Below are 18644 nucleotides of genomic sequence, written 5' to 3'. Positions count from 1 at the left end.
GCACATGTGACCAAATTCATCCAAGCTATACACAGGAAGTGGAATGGACTGTTAAAGATGAACCCAAATAGTGTTTGCACTTTTACAAATTTTCTGGGCAATACAATATCTCAGAGAAGAGGTCAGGTCTCCTACTTCCCTGGTGCATTCACTATAGCTGCCCAATTTCCCTGCTTTTTAAACTTGATAGAAGTATCTGTGGGCTATAGCTACGTTCTTAAACGGCAAGTTTTTTTTCCTATTAGTGAATTTCTCTGCTTTTTAATCTGAGAGGTAAGAAATGGGATCCTGTGCAAGTTTGCTGGGAATGAATTGATCATTTGCATGGTTATTGAGTTCTGTGGGATTTACTCCTGTGTAATCATGCTTAGCACAGGTGGAACTGACCTGGGGGGATGGGGAAGGGAGGAGGAGGAGGGATAGGAGGAAGGGAGGAGGAGGAGGGATAGGAGGAAGGGAGGAGGAGGAGGGATAGGAGGAAGGGAGGAGGAGGGATAGGAGGAAGGGCACAGGGGAGGAGGGGGAGGGGAGCAAGCAGGAGCAGGATAAGGGCAGGTTTGATCATTTGCATGTTTATTGAATTCAGTGGGATTTACTCCCATGCAATCATGGTTAGGATAGGTAAAACTGACCGGGGGGGGAGCGAGGGCAGGAGTGGGAAGAGGAGGAGGAAGAAGGAAGAGGACAAGGGGAAAGGCAGGTCTGACCATTTGCATGCTTATTGAGTTCAATGGTTTTTATTCCCATGCAGTCATGGTTAGGGTAGGTAAAACTGACCATGGGGGAGGAGAAGGGTGAGGGGACGAGGGGCAAAGGAAGAGGGGGGAAGGAGCAAAAGGGAGGTGATGGGAGGAAGGAGGAGCAGAGGGGAGGTTTGATCATTTGCATGCTTACTGAGTTCAATGGGATTTATTCCTGTGCAATCCTGCTTAGTACAGGGGGGAAGGAAGGGATTGGAAGGGGATGGGGAGTGAAGGGGCAAGAGGGAGGGGAGTGAAGGGAGGAGAAGGGAGGGTGGGTTTGATTGTTTGCATTCTTTTTGAGTTCAATGGGATTAATTTCTGTGCAATCATGTTTAGGATAGGTGAAACTGACCTGGGGGAGGGGAGGAGATTGGGTGGATGGGCACTGGGCAGAGGGGAAGCCCCTTTCCTTTCCAAAAGGAAAACATGGTGAACAGTATCATTGCTTTTGTTCCCCCCCCCATCTTTTTATTCTACACAGCAGGCACACATACCCTCCCACTCAAATTTAAACCAAAGCTGCCCCTGGCCACATCCACACCAGACCTTTATTTCACTTTAAAAAGTCATGGCTTCTCCCAAAGAATCCTGGAAAGTGTAGTTAGTGAAGGGTGCTGAGAGTTGCTAGGAGATGCCCTGTCCCCTTCACAGAGCTTCAATCAGAACGGCTGAATGTTCAACCACTCTGGCCACTGGAGCTCTGTCAGGGGAATAGGACTCTCCTCTTGGCACCTTTCACAAACTACACTTCCCAGGATTCTTTGGGAGAAGCCATGACTGTCTCAAGTCAAATAAAGGTCTGCCGTGGGTGTGGCCCCAATTAGCCAAGCCCAGCCGCTGTGAGTCTGGCTTTTAGAACACTGAGAGTTGGTTCTTACTGAGCAGGCCTGACACTATCACTGAGTTCAATGTAAAATTTTGTAAATTAATTAAAAATCAGCTAGGTATTTTTTAAACTTTTAACCTGCAGAAGATGAAGGTCAGAGTATGGGGCAAGGTCAGTAAGAGGATTACAAGTACTCAGTGAATATGGCTGATTTTTAATTAATTTCAAAATTTATGAGAGCTCTGACAGCAAAAAGTCCAACAGGCGTCTGAGGTTTTTTCCTCTCTTTTTATACTTTGAACTCTCCATTCTCTGTTTTGTGTATCGCCATGAAAATTTAGAGGGTTGTTAAGCAAGCATTTCTGAGTTCAGAACTATTAAGTTTTGTAAGGTTTTGTTTTGAAATGAGCTCATGGGAAGCATCAGAATGGCATGGGGAGTATTTTCAATTTAACATTGCGGAATGTGAAAAATCCTCACTGGCTATAATAGCTGTATAATAGGAGGTGAGATGATTTTTAGGCATCCTGGTCCCAAGCTATATAGAGCTTTATACACAAAAACCAGCACAATGAACTTAGCCCAGTAGCTAATTGGCAGCCAGTGCAATTCTTTTAGCAGCAGGGTAACATGTTGGCGATACCCTGCCCCACTGAGCAGTCAAGCCACTGCATTTTGCACAAACTGCAGCTTCTGGATCAACCTCAAGGGCAGCCCCACATATTGCACATGGCAGTAATCCAATCTGGAGTTTACCAGCACATGCCCAACAGTGGTCAGGATGTGCCGGTCCAGAAATGGCTGCAGCTGACTTACCAGCCAAAGCTGGTAAAAGGCATTCCTAGCTACAGAGTTCCAAAAAGTTCCATTTTGACCTTGGCCATCTTTTTTTTCAACCTCATGTCTCTACTAATTCTTATTTTACCCTTTAACATTCTTTTTTAAAATTCAAACAACCCCCAAAATAATAATCACTACCATGCCAAATGAACACTCCACATTTTGCTTTCTTCCTTCTAGGCATTTGAAGGCAGCTCAGTTTCTCCTATGAAATTTAGTATTCACTTACAAATTCAAAACATGTGTTTACCAATAAACAGACGTAAGACTGAATAGTTTCGTCAATAGATAGGTGCAGAAGGTTCGGATCTAGAGGAAAATCTATAGTGCAACTGATAAAAATATATTCTTAGAAAATGAATGTCATTTGAAATTAAAACAAACATGTACAGTATGTTCTTTAACACACTCTACTCCATGGGAGCAGGATCCATACTTGCCTTTGTTTCAGGGTTCTAAATCACAGTTCCTTTCAAATACCAAACGATGAGTTAAGGAGACAGATGGCAAATCAGGGAAGCTTATGCAACAGAAAGCTGTCCATTGTCCATACTAACGATGACTGAGTTGAATTAAACATTCTAGGTGCTGAACTGTTCATTTACACCTTTCCCGGATTAGTCTGGTCAGGAATTTAGCAAGTCCTTTAGATATTTTAGTTGAAAAGGCATTAACTAGGCAGTATGGGGAGCAAGAGAGCTAGGTTTGGTGACAGACAAGCCATGCACATAACAAATATCAAGAAAGAAATGGATATTCGTCCTTTTAAAATGGAAGTCATGTCAAGCTGACCAAGCCTCAATAATTATGGCCAATCTAGGCCAGGTTCATCGCAAAACCATTACCAACTTAGTTCTACATCCTTTAACGAATCACACCTAGCCCAGAACTCCTTTCCTGCTAACTATTCAGTATCTCCTGACATCACATAACATCACACCTTTGATGGCCAGAGCCTTCACCATAATATCTTGCAGTATTTGACCCAATGCTAGCACAGAGGCATCTACGGTTGTTACTGGATAAGCAGCTAGCACAAGGGGAAAGGTGACACCACCTATGTTGGTACAGTAGGGCCCTACTCATACAGCAGGTTAGGTTCCAGACCCCCGCCGAAAAGCGAAAACCGCCGAAAAGTGGATCAGCTATAGTGCGGGGGTCTGGAACCTAACCTGCTGATCGCACCAGATATCAGATGTAGCACGCTACAGCTGATCTTCCCCTCCTCCTGCGCAATCAGCTGGAGTGTGGGAGTCTGACCACCCCCAAGATCAGCTGTAGTGCACTACAGCTGATCTTCCCCTCCTCCGGCACCATCAGCAGGAGTGCGGAAGTCTGATCGCCCCCAAGAAGATCAGCTGTAGCACGCTACAGCTGATCTTCCCCTCCTCCGACAAGATAAGCTGGAACGCGGGGAGTTCCAGCCCCCCCTCCAGCTGATCACCCCGCTGGCGCCGTATTAGCGGAACGCCAAAAAGTGGGGCTCCGAGAAGTGTGGCCCTACTGTATTGGAGTTGCACAGCACGAGAGTAAATCCATTAGTTTAGTCTTGATCAGATTAATTTTAATAGGTTTAATCAGCTGGAGGCAATTTTTACCTACTCCTCCTTCCTCCAATGTCATCTAAAAAGCTGCTCTGGAGTTGGAGGACCCTCCAGAACAACTCAGGAGGTGGTGCTTGGAGCTGCAGGAGATATCAGTGAAAATGATTTCATCCAACTTCCTCAAGTGCGAACCTGTTCTGGATTGGAGTTCCTTCTGCAAATGGATCCCATCCATTTGTGGAAGGTTATATCTGGATGCAACCCAATGTGAACATTTCACTCTTAGGTAGATCAATGAGTGAGACAGTTCACAATTCCTATACTCTTGCTTTAAACCAGGTTACAGTTCTCATTCTACTTCCCTGCCGCTGTCAGAAACAATTCTATACTTGCCTATTATTGTTCCATGTGAGGTGAACTCAAAGATGCCTACTTAGAAAGGACAACGATCAAGCAAATAGCAATATGGAAAGGGGTGGGAAAGAGATTAACATTTAATTTGTAGAAAAATTATTTACACTAATAATTTCAGGTTTGCTTTTTCTTCTTCTCCAGAGCAGGAGTTTACAGATGTGGCAGATGTGGGCACATATGCACTCACCAAGGCCTTCCCTTGTGCCCTCAGCACCCCTTCTCACCCCACATCAAAGAAGGATCCTATTGCACCCAAAGGTTGACCTTTCTCTCCCCTGATGGGATCCCCCGACCCCGGTAAACACCACTCATGCCACAACTAAACTTGAAAAAAGCCTTCCCTCTCCAGCATTGACACACATACCTCTATCAAAAATGCCCCTACATGCTAAAATTAGACTTGAAAGAAGCCTTCTATTGGAGCCAATAGAAGGCTGTTTCAAGCCTAACTGTTGCAAGGGGATATCTTCCTGGAGACTACAGCTGGGGATGGAGGGTTAGCCCCCCCCCCGCTGCACTGGTGCAGAATGATCACTCCCCATTAGCCTTGAAAGAAGCAAGAATACTTTGTTCAAGTCTAACTGATGGTGGGGGTGGGAGATCAGAGTAAGTGTGCATGCCTATTGTAGGGCATACATGCCTGTGTAGTACCCTTGACTGAGATTTCCTACTGTACTGCACCAGGCAAATGACCTTATTCTTTATTTGGCAACTGATTTTCAAAGCAGTTAATGCAAAACAATAAATGGAAGAACAACCACATTTGCTAACTACCATTTAATCAGGCTGCATGTTTTCATTACCCAAAAACAGCTGAATCTGACAAAGGGATATCCAGTGTTAAATTAGTACTGAACTTCCATCAGAAAAAATGTATAGGTGTTTTATCCATATATGTTCACTATGTACCTGTGGAGAATTCTAAATTCCACCTATGTGTGCATATCCAAGCCAATATTTTTATTTATTTATTTATTTATTTATTTATTTCCCACCGTCCTTCCAACACTGGAACTCGCGGCGGCTTCCAGATAAAAACACATATAATCAAAACATACAAAATCTACATTAAAATAGAATTAAACTATATCCAATATTAAAACCATTCGAACTGATAGCTAAAAGAGGATCAAAGCCAATTTAAAATAATGATATTTGGCATTAGCAGTGCAGGTCCCGGCAGTCCTAACTTTAGCATCCATCAGCACCGAAAGCTTGTTGAAATAGGAAAGTCTTTGCTTGATGCTGGAAGGACTGCAGGGAGAGGGTCATTCTTATATCCCTAGGGAGAGAATTCCACAGCCTAGGGGCCGCCACCGAGAAGGCCCACGTCCCTACCAGTCGAACGTGAGAGGAAGTGAGTATGGAGAGAAGGGCCTCTCCTGAAGGTCTCAGGGCCCGGGCAGGTTCATACAGAGAGGTACGGTCTGATAAATAGCCTGGACCTAAGCCGTATAGGGCTTTATAGGTCATCACCAGCATTTTGAATTGTGTTCGGAAACAGACTGGCAACCAGTGGAGCTTTTTCAACAGGGGAGTTGTATGGTCCCTGTAACCAGCCCCAGTTTACAACCTGGCTGCAGCACGTTGAACCAGCTGAAGTTTCCGAACAGTCTTCAGAGGCAGCCCCACGTAGAGCGCGTTACAGTAATCTAAGCGGGATGTAAATAAGGCATGTGTCACTATGCTATTAGGTGGGATGATAAAAAAAAGTTTAACTTAAGTGCACACGCAACTACTTGAGTACACCCAGTATTCAACCAAATTAAACCAAATAAAATTGGTTTAATTTTTTTTTTTTTTAAAGAACAAAAATAGACCAGCATGCTGTACCACGAACGGAAATCTCTTCAATTTCCAGAGTTGGTTTCCCATGTGGCATTAGGTGAAGGGCTATTATTGTAGAAACAGAAGTCCAAAGTCTTGCTCTTTGCCACTATTTACATATGCAAGATAAAACAGAGTCAAGAGCCACGGATCATTCAGGGTTCATCTCTTTATATTTAATTTGGTTCTGCCTCTAACTGAATCCTTAATCCAAGATACATAGTTATATAAGTGAGCTAATCAGGTCTCTTTTTTCAAAAGGTTACTGAGAATTCTTACAGCATGAATTTCTTTGGGTTGTATCCAATTGTGTCATTGCGAGAATGGAAGACGTTCTTCCACTTGAGTAAGAGGCTTCTGCTAACAAAAGGGGGGGCGATTTTACCAATTCCCCCTTTCTCCTGAAGCCTCCCACATTACCTTCCTCCAACACTCCAGGGCAGATTTTCTTCTTTGCTTCCATTAGTTGGAAGTGGATCAAAAGCTCTTCCATTCAAAGAGAGGAACAATGGCTCTCTAAGTTGATTGTCAAATTGGAATGCCAATGGCACTGGCAATAATAATCAATTTAGTCTCTCTCTTAACCCAACTTCTTTTGCAACTGTACTGAAAACTAGATTTTACTGTTGGAAACCTCAAACCATGTTTGAGTTGTAAGGAATACAAGCAACGTAAGCCATATTTATACATATATAGTTTGATTAGTAAAGAAACCCATTAATCATACTTCTTTCTAGATTTAATCCCTTCTTCCTTGACAATATTCTACATTCTTGAGAGTCAGAATTTATACTACCACCTGTATTGCACTTGTTTATATAACTGTATCTGACTGACTAAAAGACTGCAGTCCAAACCTGTGCTTCATATTTTATAGACGGGCTCTGGTACAAGATTTAGCACAAGTATTCTATAAAACTCAGGAAGAGTACAAAATATTCCAGAGCTTGAAGCAAGTATTCCAGCAACTTCTCTCCACCCATTTATCAGAAATCAAGGTCCTTTTCGAGCATGCTAGTTAGAAAGCTTTCCCTGCTTTGACCTTTGCAAGAAGTACTATTACAGAGAAAACTCACACTGAGGTTTCTTCATGCAATAGGGGTCATATAGAGCAGTGGTCCCCAATCTTTATGAGCACAGAACACCCTATGTAAGCTCAAAAAAATTCTTGACGCACACACACACACACGTACTTGTAATTTTAGCCTGTGATAATTGAAAAAATGGTGCGTGGCAAAATCACATCTCCAAATATCCCTTTCCATAAAAAGCTCCGTGCAGAGAGGAAGGTGTTGCTTTCTTTTCTTAATGCAAAGGTCCAATCAAATTGGGATCCCCCTCCCCCCACGTACAGTCTGAAAATGTACAGTCCTATCTCCCAACACCAGTGGGTTACAGTGCTGGAATAAGATCCAGGTTCAAATCTCCACTCAGTCATGAAGCCCACTGGATGACCTTCGACCAGACGGTCTCTCAGCCTGACCTACCTCACATGGTTAGTGTAAGGATAAAATGGAAAAGGGAGGAGGGAACTATGTGCACCACCTTGAGCAACTTGAAGGAAAGGTGGGATATAAATGCAATAATAAATAAATAAATTTCAGCTGCAGTATGTGGACCCCAGCCTCAGCCAACCTGCTCAGCTTTATTATAACAACAACAACATTATTATTATTATTATTAGAAGCAGCAATCTAGTAGTGGTGGGGATGCTAGATTGTGAAAACAAAAGGGTGGATAGATTGAGGAGAGGGGTTATTGCTTTTAGGCCTTGGGAAGATCGTTGGTTAGCATGTACTTGGGGAATGAGAGTGGAGCAGAAGACAGATCAGCATACACATGCACCCGTCCCTCCTGCAAACATCTGCAGGCATGCAGTTATTTGGGCACGTGGGAGGGGGGAAGCCCTCAGCTGCCGCAGCATCTTGGAGAGAGAGATTGGGGGGGCGGAGTGTAGGTGGAAGAAGGGGGGAGGAATTGGCACATACACTTAGCCTCAGAGATGGGGGCAGCTTCGCAAACAAGAATATTTAAAGGAGGCTGCAGTGAAGCAGGAGCCAAGAAAGGCAGGCTGTCTGGCTGCCAGGAAGGAAGGGGGAAAGCAGCCTTGCCTCTTCTTGCTTCACAAAAAGCCCTCTCCTCTCATTCTGAGTAAGGACATTGTCAGCAGCGACAGTACAAGGAGACGGGAGTCAGCAATAGCAATCCCCTCTTCTTCCTGGTAGCTCCATCATCAGTCTCCGTTGGTGTCTGCCCCATGTTTTATAGACAGATGCCTGCCCTCAGCATGCCTGAAAGATGCTCTAGAGTTTCAGCAAAAGTCCTACCCTCTCATTTGGAGCAAAGGGGAAGGGTTGTCTGCAGCAGCAGTGGGGAGGAGACAACTTCCAGGAAATGAAGACTTTTAAAAATAATAATAATAAATTCAGTTCTTTACTGTTCGCAGCCCCCTCTGGATTACTCCGAGTCCCCCAGGTTAGGAACCACCAATATAGAGAATTTAAAAAGCCAGTTATCTGTGAATTGCCCCAAATTTAAGAACGTGCTTTAGTACTGTGGCTTATAGGAGTACTTTTGGAATAAAACTCAAATCTGACTGCTGCATAAACAGAATATTATTTATATGTCCTAGAACCGGGACTGTGTTTGGCAGAGAACTATTAGCTAAATGTATACTGAGGTGGTCAATTCATGAATTCTGCAGGTATAGCTGCTCTTGTATCTCTAAAAACTGATGTAGACATTGGGATTTTCAGGTTACAGTAGGCAGGTTGCTTTTAAAAAGTGAAAGGAAAGCAGCTTCACAAATCAGTGTAGCTAAGTTATACCAAAGGTCCTAAGCTGGATATATAGCAGCATATTCTTTAGCCCAGTGGAATAAATATCCTTGTTCTTTGAAGAGCTACCTTGTATGTCATAAAACAAACAATTTTTGAAACTGCCCTTATTTTCAATGCTATAACGGGGGGATGCTGTTTGACAAAAATAAGTCTAAAATCCCTCTTCATCCCTACAGGTTCTTTGGAGCCTGTTCCTTGTACTGCTAGCCAAATGAAGAACTAACTCTACTACTGGTGTCTTACTTTTGTTATAGATATATTAGAAATTACTTCTTTAACATGTCTCTGTGATGACAGAGGAGTTTCTAAACAATGGATGACATCTGATGATACGGCACAATGGGACTTCCAGTTTCTCTTCTTCCCCATCCATTTGCCCATGTTTCCCCAAAATCTACTCTGGAGGGATCCCCCAATCCTCTGGAGCAGGTCTGAGGGACAGACAGGGGGCTAAGAGGAAGGAGAAGTCCTGCTGCATTAGCAGATGCCCACTCTCACGATGTTTCATCTCACCCGATATTTAGACTCTTTTAAAACATAATTCAGAAAATATGGACTTCAGACATCATGGATACAGAAAACCAATTTAAACAGAACAAAAGAAATAGAATTTTAGAAAGTGAACTATTTTCAGCTGTTGCAAAAGGATTTCTGGAGAAATGGCTGCACAACATTTTGTATGCTTCAACAACAAGAAAATATTAAGAACGTTTATCAATATTCAAAGCGAAGGTGTTAGTTTTACAGAGACACATTATAATAATATAAATACCTGCAGGACTGTCAGCGTTTTCTCCTGAGTGCAGCTGAATGCCACCAGAATCTATGGAATTTATTGTAACTGTTTGTAGATTTGGCAACTGAGCAGAACTTAGACTAACAGGAGTTGAAGTCAAGGCCCCACCTGCTGCAACTTGACCAAGAGTGAGTGTTTGCACAGGTGTCAAAGTTATTTGTTGGCCAGGGGCGTTCTGCAGCTGTAAGTTCTGCAAGTTCTGGACTCCTTGTACTTGAAATGTCTGCCAAGTTATCTGCCCAGATGGTGTCACTGTTTGTGCCTGGATTAAAAAAGTCCCAGGATTCAACTGAAGCTGAAGATTCTGCAAAGCCTGCTGTGATATACCTTGGCTGGCTTGCACACCATGGATTGTCTGCTGCGCAATACCTTGTACAATTTGGGCTTGACTGGTTGTTTGTTGAGACTCTTGAAGCTGTATATGCTGTACAATAGGCTGTGCTGTAGAGACCTGAATATTCTGAGCCTGTGTCTCATCCGAGACTGATGTTTGGATGTAATTTCCCTGAAGATCAGAACTGTGTACTTGCCCAGTAGTAGTAGGCAAGCTATTTGCATTTTGTTCCAATAAACTAGTACTGTCTATAGTAACAGGCAGTTGTGATGAAGATGATGTTGGCACAAATAAGTCTGTATCAGTGGTGGTTTCTGTCATTTCAGGAGAAACTTGTTCAGCAGTCCTATCAGAAGTGTCCGAACTATCCATTGCCTGTGAAGTACTTATCAAATGTCCATCAGTGTTAATTCCTGCAGTCATGGTTTGAGAACCACTTAGTCCCAATGAATCTAGATCAACACTATTGATGGGAACAAATGCAATGTTTCCTGGCAGTCCAAGAGGAACATTTGCAACTACCTGTGCTTGCCCAGGAAAAGAAGAACCACCAATTGTAACCCCTTGGCCAGTCTGTGATAATATATTCTGAATATTACTAGAAGATGTTCCAGAGGCAATAATGGTTTGATTGGAGCCAGGAATGATTTGAATTTGACCAGTTTCTTGATTTACACTACCATTATCAGAAGAGGCTGCAAAACCAAGCTGAACTTGCTGACCATCAGCTGTCTGAATCTGGGGTATTACTTGATATTGGACATTGGATACGGTACCATTTGATGAATCTGATCCAGGTGCAACAGAAAATATCTGTTGATTCTGCAAACTCTGTAGGGGAAGAACATATTGCCCACTTGAAGTTACTGTGGCAGCTCCTGGGATCTGTACTATATTGCCAGCTTCATCTTTGATCGTTGTTGGCGTAGCAGATAACACCTCCCATCTATTTGGAGTTCCTGCTAACTGTACAGAGGACAAATCTCCTGTCTGAATAGAAGAGTTAAAAAAAAGCCAGAAAAAATATTATGACATATATATTTTAAAGGTTAGGTTACAAATGAAATGTGAATCAATACATTACAAATATACATGCAATATACAAAAAAGTATGATTTCAGTGCAACCTAGACTTAAATACACTTAAACGAATTCACCTCAATAGCCTTAAACACAATTAGCTCTGTGCTGGATTATGGCCTACGTTAAAAACTGTTGAATATACTTCTATATTAGTCTGGTGTGCTAGTTGTTGGATAGTCAATTGTTAAGACACCTCCAGTATTAAGGAATTTATACAAAGTATTTTTTCCACACCTGCTCTCCACTGTTAATTCAGTACACTGAGCTTTGTTAAAATCAATTTAAACAGTACAATTCCTCACATTTCTCTAGTAACATTTGTTTATTTATAAAAGTATTTATATACTGCCCTCTTGCAAAACATCAGGGCAGAGTACAGCAACATAAAAACACTTAAAAGCAAAACAAAACCACCATTAAAATGACTGGCTACTTGAAAATAATTTAAACACACGCATAGGCCTATCAGCACAAAAAAGTCTTCAAGAGACAAGTCAAAAGCGAGAATGCCTGCTGAATCTCTAACGAAAAAGTGTTGCACAGCATGGAATCAGCAACACTAAAGGGCCAAATTCTGGCTGAGACCAGCTTCTGTAACATGGGAGACATGTCTCAGTGATCAGACAGATATGAGGGATTAGGTGGTCCCTAAGATATCCTAGAGTGACCCAAGTTGTTCATAGCTTTGTACATCAACACAAGAGCCTTGAATCTGGCCTGGTAATGCGTTATATATAAATTTTAGGTTGACTGTTATGAAACACTGACATTTTAGCATTTACAAGAAAAATATTTACAGTAAAGTTGTAAAGTATATTTACAATTTACAAGTTGTAAAGTATATTTACAATTAAAAATATACTGAGAGTCAGGACAGATCTTTTGTCTACCTAAATCTATAAGTCAACGTGTTCCGTTGGCATGGTCAAGCACATCTTTGCACAGATACAATATTTCCCTTTTTTCTCTTCTGGCTACACCTTCTTGTACTATGCTGGATCTCTCTCCACAGAGCCCTTTTGCGTCCAGAGGTATACAAAGAAGAACTAATACATGTTAATTGACCTAAACAGGGAAAAGCTAGTTTTAATAAATTTGATTAAGGAACAGCGATCTAAATGTTGACATTTTGATATTTAAATTCGTTTTCATGTTTTTAAAGCATTTTAATCCCTAATTGCTTTAGGGAGCTATTCTATGCTCTTGGGAAGAGTTGCAATTGCATCCTGTGTACCTCCCTCTCCATGGGCAGAAGAGGTTCGCTCCCAGAGGCCTCCATGTTGCAGCGGCAGAAAGCTCGACCACCATCAGTGCTCTGATAGCAGGATGGGCTAAAGAAGGGCATGCAAGGGGTGACTATGGATCACACAGGATCCAAAGCCCTGCTCCATTCCTCAGCATGCTGATAAGGGAGAAAACTATACCAGCCCCGGAGGAAGCATAGTTATATTTTTAAAAAGCAAGAAGGAGGGGGAAGCCTCCCACCTTCTATCCTGGCTGCCACAAGCACAGAAGGCTTAAGAAGTGGCAGTTCTTCTGCCGCAGACTCCCCACCCCCTGGAATTGCTCTGCCCCGAGCTGAATTAAGAACAAGCATTGTTCATCGCTAGAAGGAGGTAATGATTCATTCCGGATATTATGAAAAAGTATAACACTTTATGATCTCATGACAGTCAAACTATTTACTACATGCTAACATTTCAGCTGGGAAAATACTTAACCTTCTCTACTCAAAACATAACGCCTTTCCAATTATTTCTACAGCACTGTGGAATATTGTCCTGAATTAGGCCTGAGAAGATCAGATGCCTTAACCATCTTCGCCTTTTTCTCGTCTTCCCAAACCCTTCTTTAGAAGTTAAGGAGGCTTGAAATATTACAACCAAATTGTTTGACTGTAAAATCAAAAAAGGCTTAAAATAAAAAAATCATTATGAAGAAAAAGAACAACTTTAGTACAATAGTTCTAAAGCTTAGCTATGTTGCTTTAGCTTTCTAAATAAACAGCAAATGCAAATTCCTCTAACAGCAGATTGAACTGCTGATGCATTTAGAAGGATTGTGGCACCTACCTAACGAAATGTCTTGCTGAGCAAGGTCTGTTAGGACCTATCACTGTTCTGCTTCCAGAGGTTCATGAAGATCTGGCTTTTTTAAAAAAAACTCCTGATTAAGTGTGTACTTTTTGGTAGCTCAGTTATTTTTGTGCTGCTAGAATTTGTGAAATAGTTTGCATATTGTTATTAAATTGATTGTATATGCTATGTATTTTCATATTGTTAATATTAATTTGATTGTATATGGTCTGTGCTAGGGATTGTGTTTTATTCTGGTTTTATTACTATTTGTTAGCCACCTTAAGTCTCTTTAGGGAAATAGATGGGATAGACATTTTAAAAATGAAATAAATAAAACAAGGAACATCACAGAAAACAGAGATGGTGTAAAATTCTCAGAGAAATAAGTCTCCCTTACAATGAACGGTTAAAGTTCACATTACTAACCAGTATCTCTTACAGATCATTTCCTGAAAAGAACTAGACTGTACAAGATTAGAAATTATAACAAACAGTTTCCCGCCCTTGTCATCTGCCTACATACTTAATTTTATTAAATTCAATATGCTTATCTTTCCTATCAGAAGGCAGAGTCATCGTTATAAGGGCCCCTTCTTGCAGACTATTCGGTTGTCATTTTTTCATGCACTGACAACAAAAGCCAACAAGAACCAGTGAAGCTGCTCTCGCTCTCGCTGTCTGATGTCAAACATCCCAGTGACAGCCTCTGCTCCAAGGATCAGAATGGCACTTCCTTGCACTGAGCAAGAGTCATAACACAGTTTTTACTAGAATAAGCAGCACAAAGCAAAGCTATAGAGCACTGATTTCAGAACAGTCAGATTCCAGTTAGCTACACATCTTTCAAGACTCTTAGTATCTTCTCAAGTATTTTTAATGCTACCTAACTAGCTGCTTCTCTAATCTTTTCGAAATGTGAAAAGGAAAAATCTAACATCAGAAATGGTTACCAATCCACTGTATCTTAAAAGTATTAAAATTCTCAATATATTCATGCAACTGATGAACAAACAAGAACAATGGAATCAACTCTCACACAAGTAAGATGCATCACTCTTATAAATCCCAAGGAGCTACTGCCATGAAGAATCTAGCTGCATGCTTTTTGCCAATCTCATGTTCTAATGAATTCTTGTCCAAAAGAGAGAGAATAGAATAAGGGAAAAGAACAAGTCAGTCAATCATCGACTGATGTCTACAGCAAAAGCAGTTTGACTTCTCAGACTTATTTACATAGGTAAATAGATATAAAGGGGAAATAATAACTTAGCCAAATTCTTCCTAGAAACGCATAGCAAAGTAAGTACAGAATGGGAAAATAAGGACAATTTAGTTTTCCCATATTAAAAATGCCAGTGACAATATATTTAGACATTACAAAAGGAGGCAATCCCATAATCTACCTTATTTCATGAAAAATGAGAATATCCAAGAACAATAAAGAAAGATCCATGTAATATTTATATCACAACTGTAGACCTTAAACAGCACCATGACCTAGCCTTTCTCCTTTTCTCGCAGATTGGCAGAATGTAAGACAGCTAACATTAGCCAGTATGCACAACTAAAAAACTCTCAGTTAAGGCACTGCTTAAGGTAGTATCGCTGCTTTTGAGTATTAAAGACCATAACAAAATGCCACACCACAACTCAGAACTTTTGAGATTTGAATATCTCTTTTTATTATGTTTGTTTCTGCCAGCCTCTTTCAAAATGCCATAAGCCTGTTAACTGGAAGCGATAGAAATAAGGGAAGGGTTCTTGAAGGTCCGCTAGCACTCTTTGTGTGTTAATTAAAAGTGAGCAATAATATATAGGGTACACTTGAATTTAACCTGTCAAACATACTGATTTTATTAAGACTCTTACCTGTCCTAAACACAGTAGTCCAGTTCAGGGGTTACCAACCTTATAGGACCAGAAGGCACATTTCAAATTTTGAGAGTACTGAGAACACCAGTGACAAAATGACTGCCAAAGAGGGCATGGTATAACACAAAATTAGAGAGTAGTCATAGTGAAGCTTTCCCCATAATTATATTTTCATACTAGAAAAGGCTTGACCAGTTGAATTTATGCCTGCCATACAGCTGTTAAAGGCACAGGAAGCCTATGTTTCTCCCAAGGCCAACCTTAAACCAAAGCCTACCATCCTCTACCCACTTACATGGAAGTAAGCCTCATTACAAAGAGACACAAACACAAAGAGACTTACTTTGGAGTAGACATGCATGTATGTATCATTTTACTGTAAGTTAACTATACAGTGAATTCTTAGCAAGTCCCTGGTCTTTAACTCCTGCAAAGCAGGAGACACGCCTAAGCCTTTTTGCAAAGATTTCACATTTGTCTTTTGGGGAGAGGGGAATGCTTTAACATTCACCCACATTTATTATATAGTAGTATTTGCAGAAAATAATTTCTAGGCACTACCTATTCTCAGGCAAGCCCAGCAGAAAAAGATGCATCCTGATTGCTAGAGGAAAAGGAAGAGCAAACTATGGAGATTCCAAGGACTGGGGGGAGGGGGGAAACAGAAGTAGAAAAAGTGCACTAAAAGGGAGGAGAAAACAGCAGCTCTTTAGACTCCAGGGATTCCTATTGCCTGGTGACAAATAACTCAGTTATCAATCACAGCTCTGACTTCACTCATTGGCTAGTAACACTGACAAGCAGAAGCAGCCAGGCTGGCTCATTTCACATAAGTCGCTTAGAAGGGTACTTGCACATTTTGCTCCATAATCTTTTATCTAGGAGGGCTAGAGACTTGCCTATTTTTAATGAAAGCTCAGATTCTGTGGGGGTACTACTGAAGGCCTTTGCAGGTGCCATGACACCTGCAGGTTACAAACTGGTGAGCCCTGGTTTAGAAGATTTAAAAGAAGCTTCAGGAAGCCTTGAACTCAAATACTGCCCCCATCCCCTATACACAAGAGAACTGCTTTCATTTTTCAGTAAACAGCTTGATATCCTGGTTTATTTTAACTAACTAGTTCCTAAAGTTCATAACATGGTTTGGTCAAAAGTGAAACTAGCAGTTCTTCGCATGCAAAGGAGGACAGAGGCAGGGAGTGTGCAAGCCTGGGAATCACCACAGCACATTCAGTCATCTAACCCTTGGTTAGATGACCATCTGAACTGGGCCAGTGAAAGACATTTGCTTACGCTAAGTGATTCAACTCAGCTAATCTGGAGAGATTAAAAAGTGCTACTTCACTTTGCTCATGCTTCTTCTTAGATGGTGAGGGGAAAAGTAAAAGCAAATTACAAATGAATGTGCAAAGCCACTCTCTGTGTTTAAGAATTCATTCTGAAGATGTATTCCAGGTATTTTCAGAATTTACAAAACTCAGACAACTTTTCTTTTTCTATTTGACTATCAGGACATGATGAACTATTTTCAGTTCAAGTCCAGGAATTTCAGCGGTATTAAGCACATAAAAAAACCACTCATCGCTTTTTTTAACCTATGATTTTTCAAGAGGTTTTCATTCAACCACTGGTTTTATGTAAATAATAAAAAAGTATGCTGAGCGTGAATCCTGGCAACACGGAGGCACTGTGGGTGAGTGGTTCCCATGTCTGGGAAACTGGTCAACTGTCTGCCCTGGGTGGGATTGCACTGCCTCTGAAGTAGCAGGTGCTTCTAGATCCATCTTTGTCACTGGAGGTTCAGGTAGCCTCAGTGGCTAGAAGCACCTTTTATCAACTGTGCCTTGTATGACAGCTGTGACTATTCCTGAACCGGAAGAGCTTGACCACAGCAGTTCAGGCATTAGTAACTTTAAGACTGGATTACTGCAATGCTTTCCTTGCACTTGACCCGGAAACTGCAGTTAGCAGCCTTGCTGCAGCATTTTGCACTAACAGGAGTGAGCCACTGCCAGCATATAACAACTTGCTCAGCAATCTGCACTGGCTGCCAATTTGTTACCAGGCCAAGTTCAAGATGTTACTATTGGTACATAGTATATGGTATATATTGGGATCAGTTTAGTTGTGAGACAAATACAGGTATACAAGCTGTAGAATTTAGCATGTATTCATGTTGCCCTGGAGCTCAGCAGTCTTGTACTATTGTCCAATTACTGGGGGATAATTTATCCTCACAATTCCTTCTAGGACCCCAGCTACATAAGGTTTAATTTTGTAAGTTACCTGACCCTAATCTCTTCCCCCCACAATACTACAGGCTGCTTTTTTCCGTTTGGGAAGTCCCTCCGCCCCAACTGTGTAGAAACTATACCTTGTCTTTTCATGGACTCTTCTTCTGTTTCCTACTTGGTAGCCTAGGACCACCCAGTTCACTAGAAGGAATTAGCTGGGGCAAATGCAAGACAGATTTAAAGTGTCTTGTACACCTTGCCTAAACCTCAGCAGTTTTCCACTATAGTGCAATTTTGCTACAGTGCTGACTGCTGAAGCTCAGGTGACTAGGAAGTTATGCTGCATGGTGAATACGTGCCATGAGGGACATGTTTCCTGTATCCGATTCCCTCCTCTAGTACACTGTAATATTTTAGGGTAGGGGCAGAACAGGCAAATTCTGATCCCCACATTCTTATTTTTGTTCCCCACTAACACTTCAGCTGATGTGCTCAATTTTATCTAGTTCTGGTCACTGAGTATAGTCTTCACCTGGTTGTTTTGTTTTTTCCTCTTTTAATTTAACAAAAGAATGCATTTTTGCATATCTGGGGAATATCGCAAGAATGCACAAACCGCTACCTTATTTGTGTGTCCCCAATTCCACCACCAAACCGATAGCCATGGGACCACTAAGTTCACTATTAGAAGAAAAAAGTGAAATCCCACGAGTATGTTGCAGTATATCCTCAAATTGTTGCAGTATGCCAGTGTGGAACACCTAATAGTGCTGTTTGTGCATCACCAGGGGAGAAAAGGGGAAGGCCTTTTGAAACCTCCCGCTACCATGCTATGCGATGCTCAGAAACAAGGATATTGGGGGTGGACTGAAAAAAGTTCCTTCCTTCCTTCCTTCCTTCCTTGATCCTATAATTTCCTCATGTAGCACAGGAAATAGAGTTTATATCATGGGGCAAATGCCCCTTCCAACTCTCACCCCACTAGCAAGATACTATAAGTTGTCTTGGGCTTGAACAGACAGTTTCTTCTCTCCCAATTTTTGTTCCCCGCCTCCCACCTCTGCCCAAAGAAAACCTACCACCCTCAACATGTCTGAGCATGTTTTTGTGTTCTATTTACAACCTAGCATTTTTCTTAATTGCTAAAGAGTTCCCTAAGCATGCAGAAACCACTACCATGTCTGTGAACAGCTACCAAATATATAGGACCACT

At 41.5% G+C, this 18644-nt stretch overlaps 1 protein-coding gene across 1 annotated transcript in view; it reads right to left on the bottom strand.

Moving 5' to 3' along the window:
* Positions 1 to 18644, bottom strand: part of SP3 (Sp3 transcription factor) — a 34595-nt gene that overhangs the window by 10551 nt on the left and 5400 nt on the right. The window contains exon 4 of the mRNA XM_061608461.1: positions 9807 to 11154. Within this exon, the coding sequence (XP_061464445.1) occupies positions 9807 to 11154 (1348 nt within the window). The remainder of the gene's footprint in view (positions 1 to 9806; positions 11155 to 18644) is intronic.

This window comes from Rhineura floridana, chromosome 2 (genome assembly GCF_030035675.1).
Source record: "Rhineura floridana isolate rRhiFlo1 chromosome 2, rRhiFlo1.hap2, whole genome shotgun sequence".
NCBI classification, from domain to species: Eukaryota; Metazoa; Chordata; class Lepidosauria; order Squamata; family Rhineuridae; genus Rhineura; species Rhineura floridana.
Note: the sequence above shows the minus strand (reverse complement) of the source record. Positions and strands in the feature narration are given on the sequence as shown.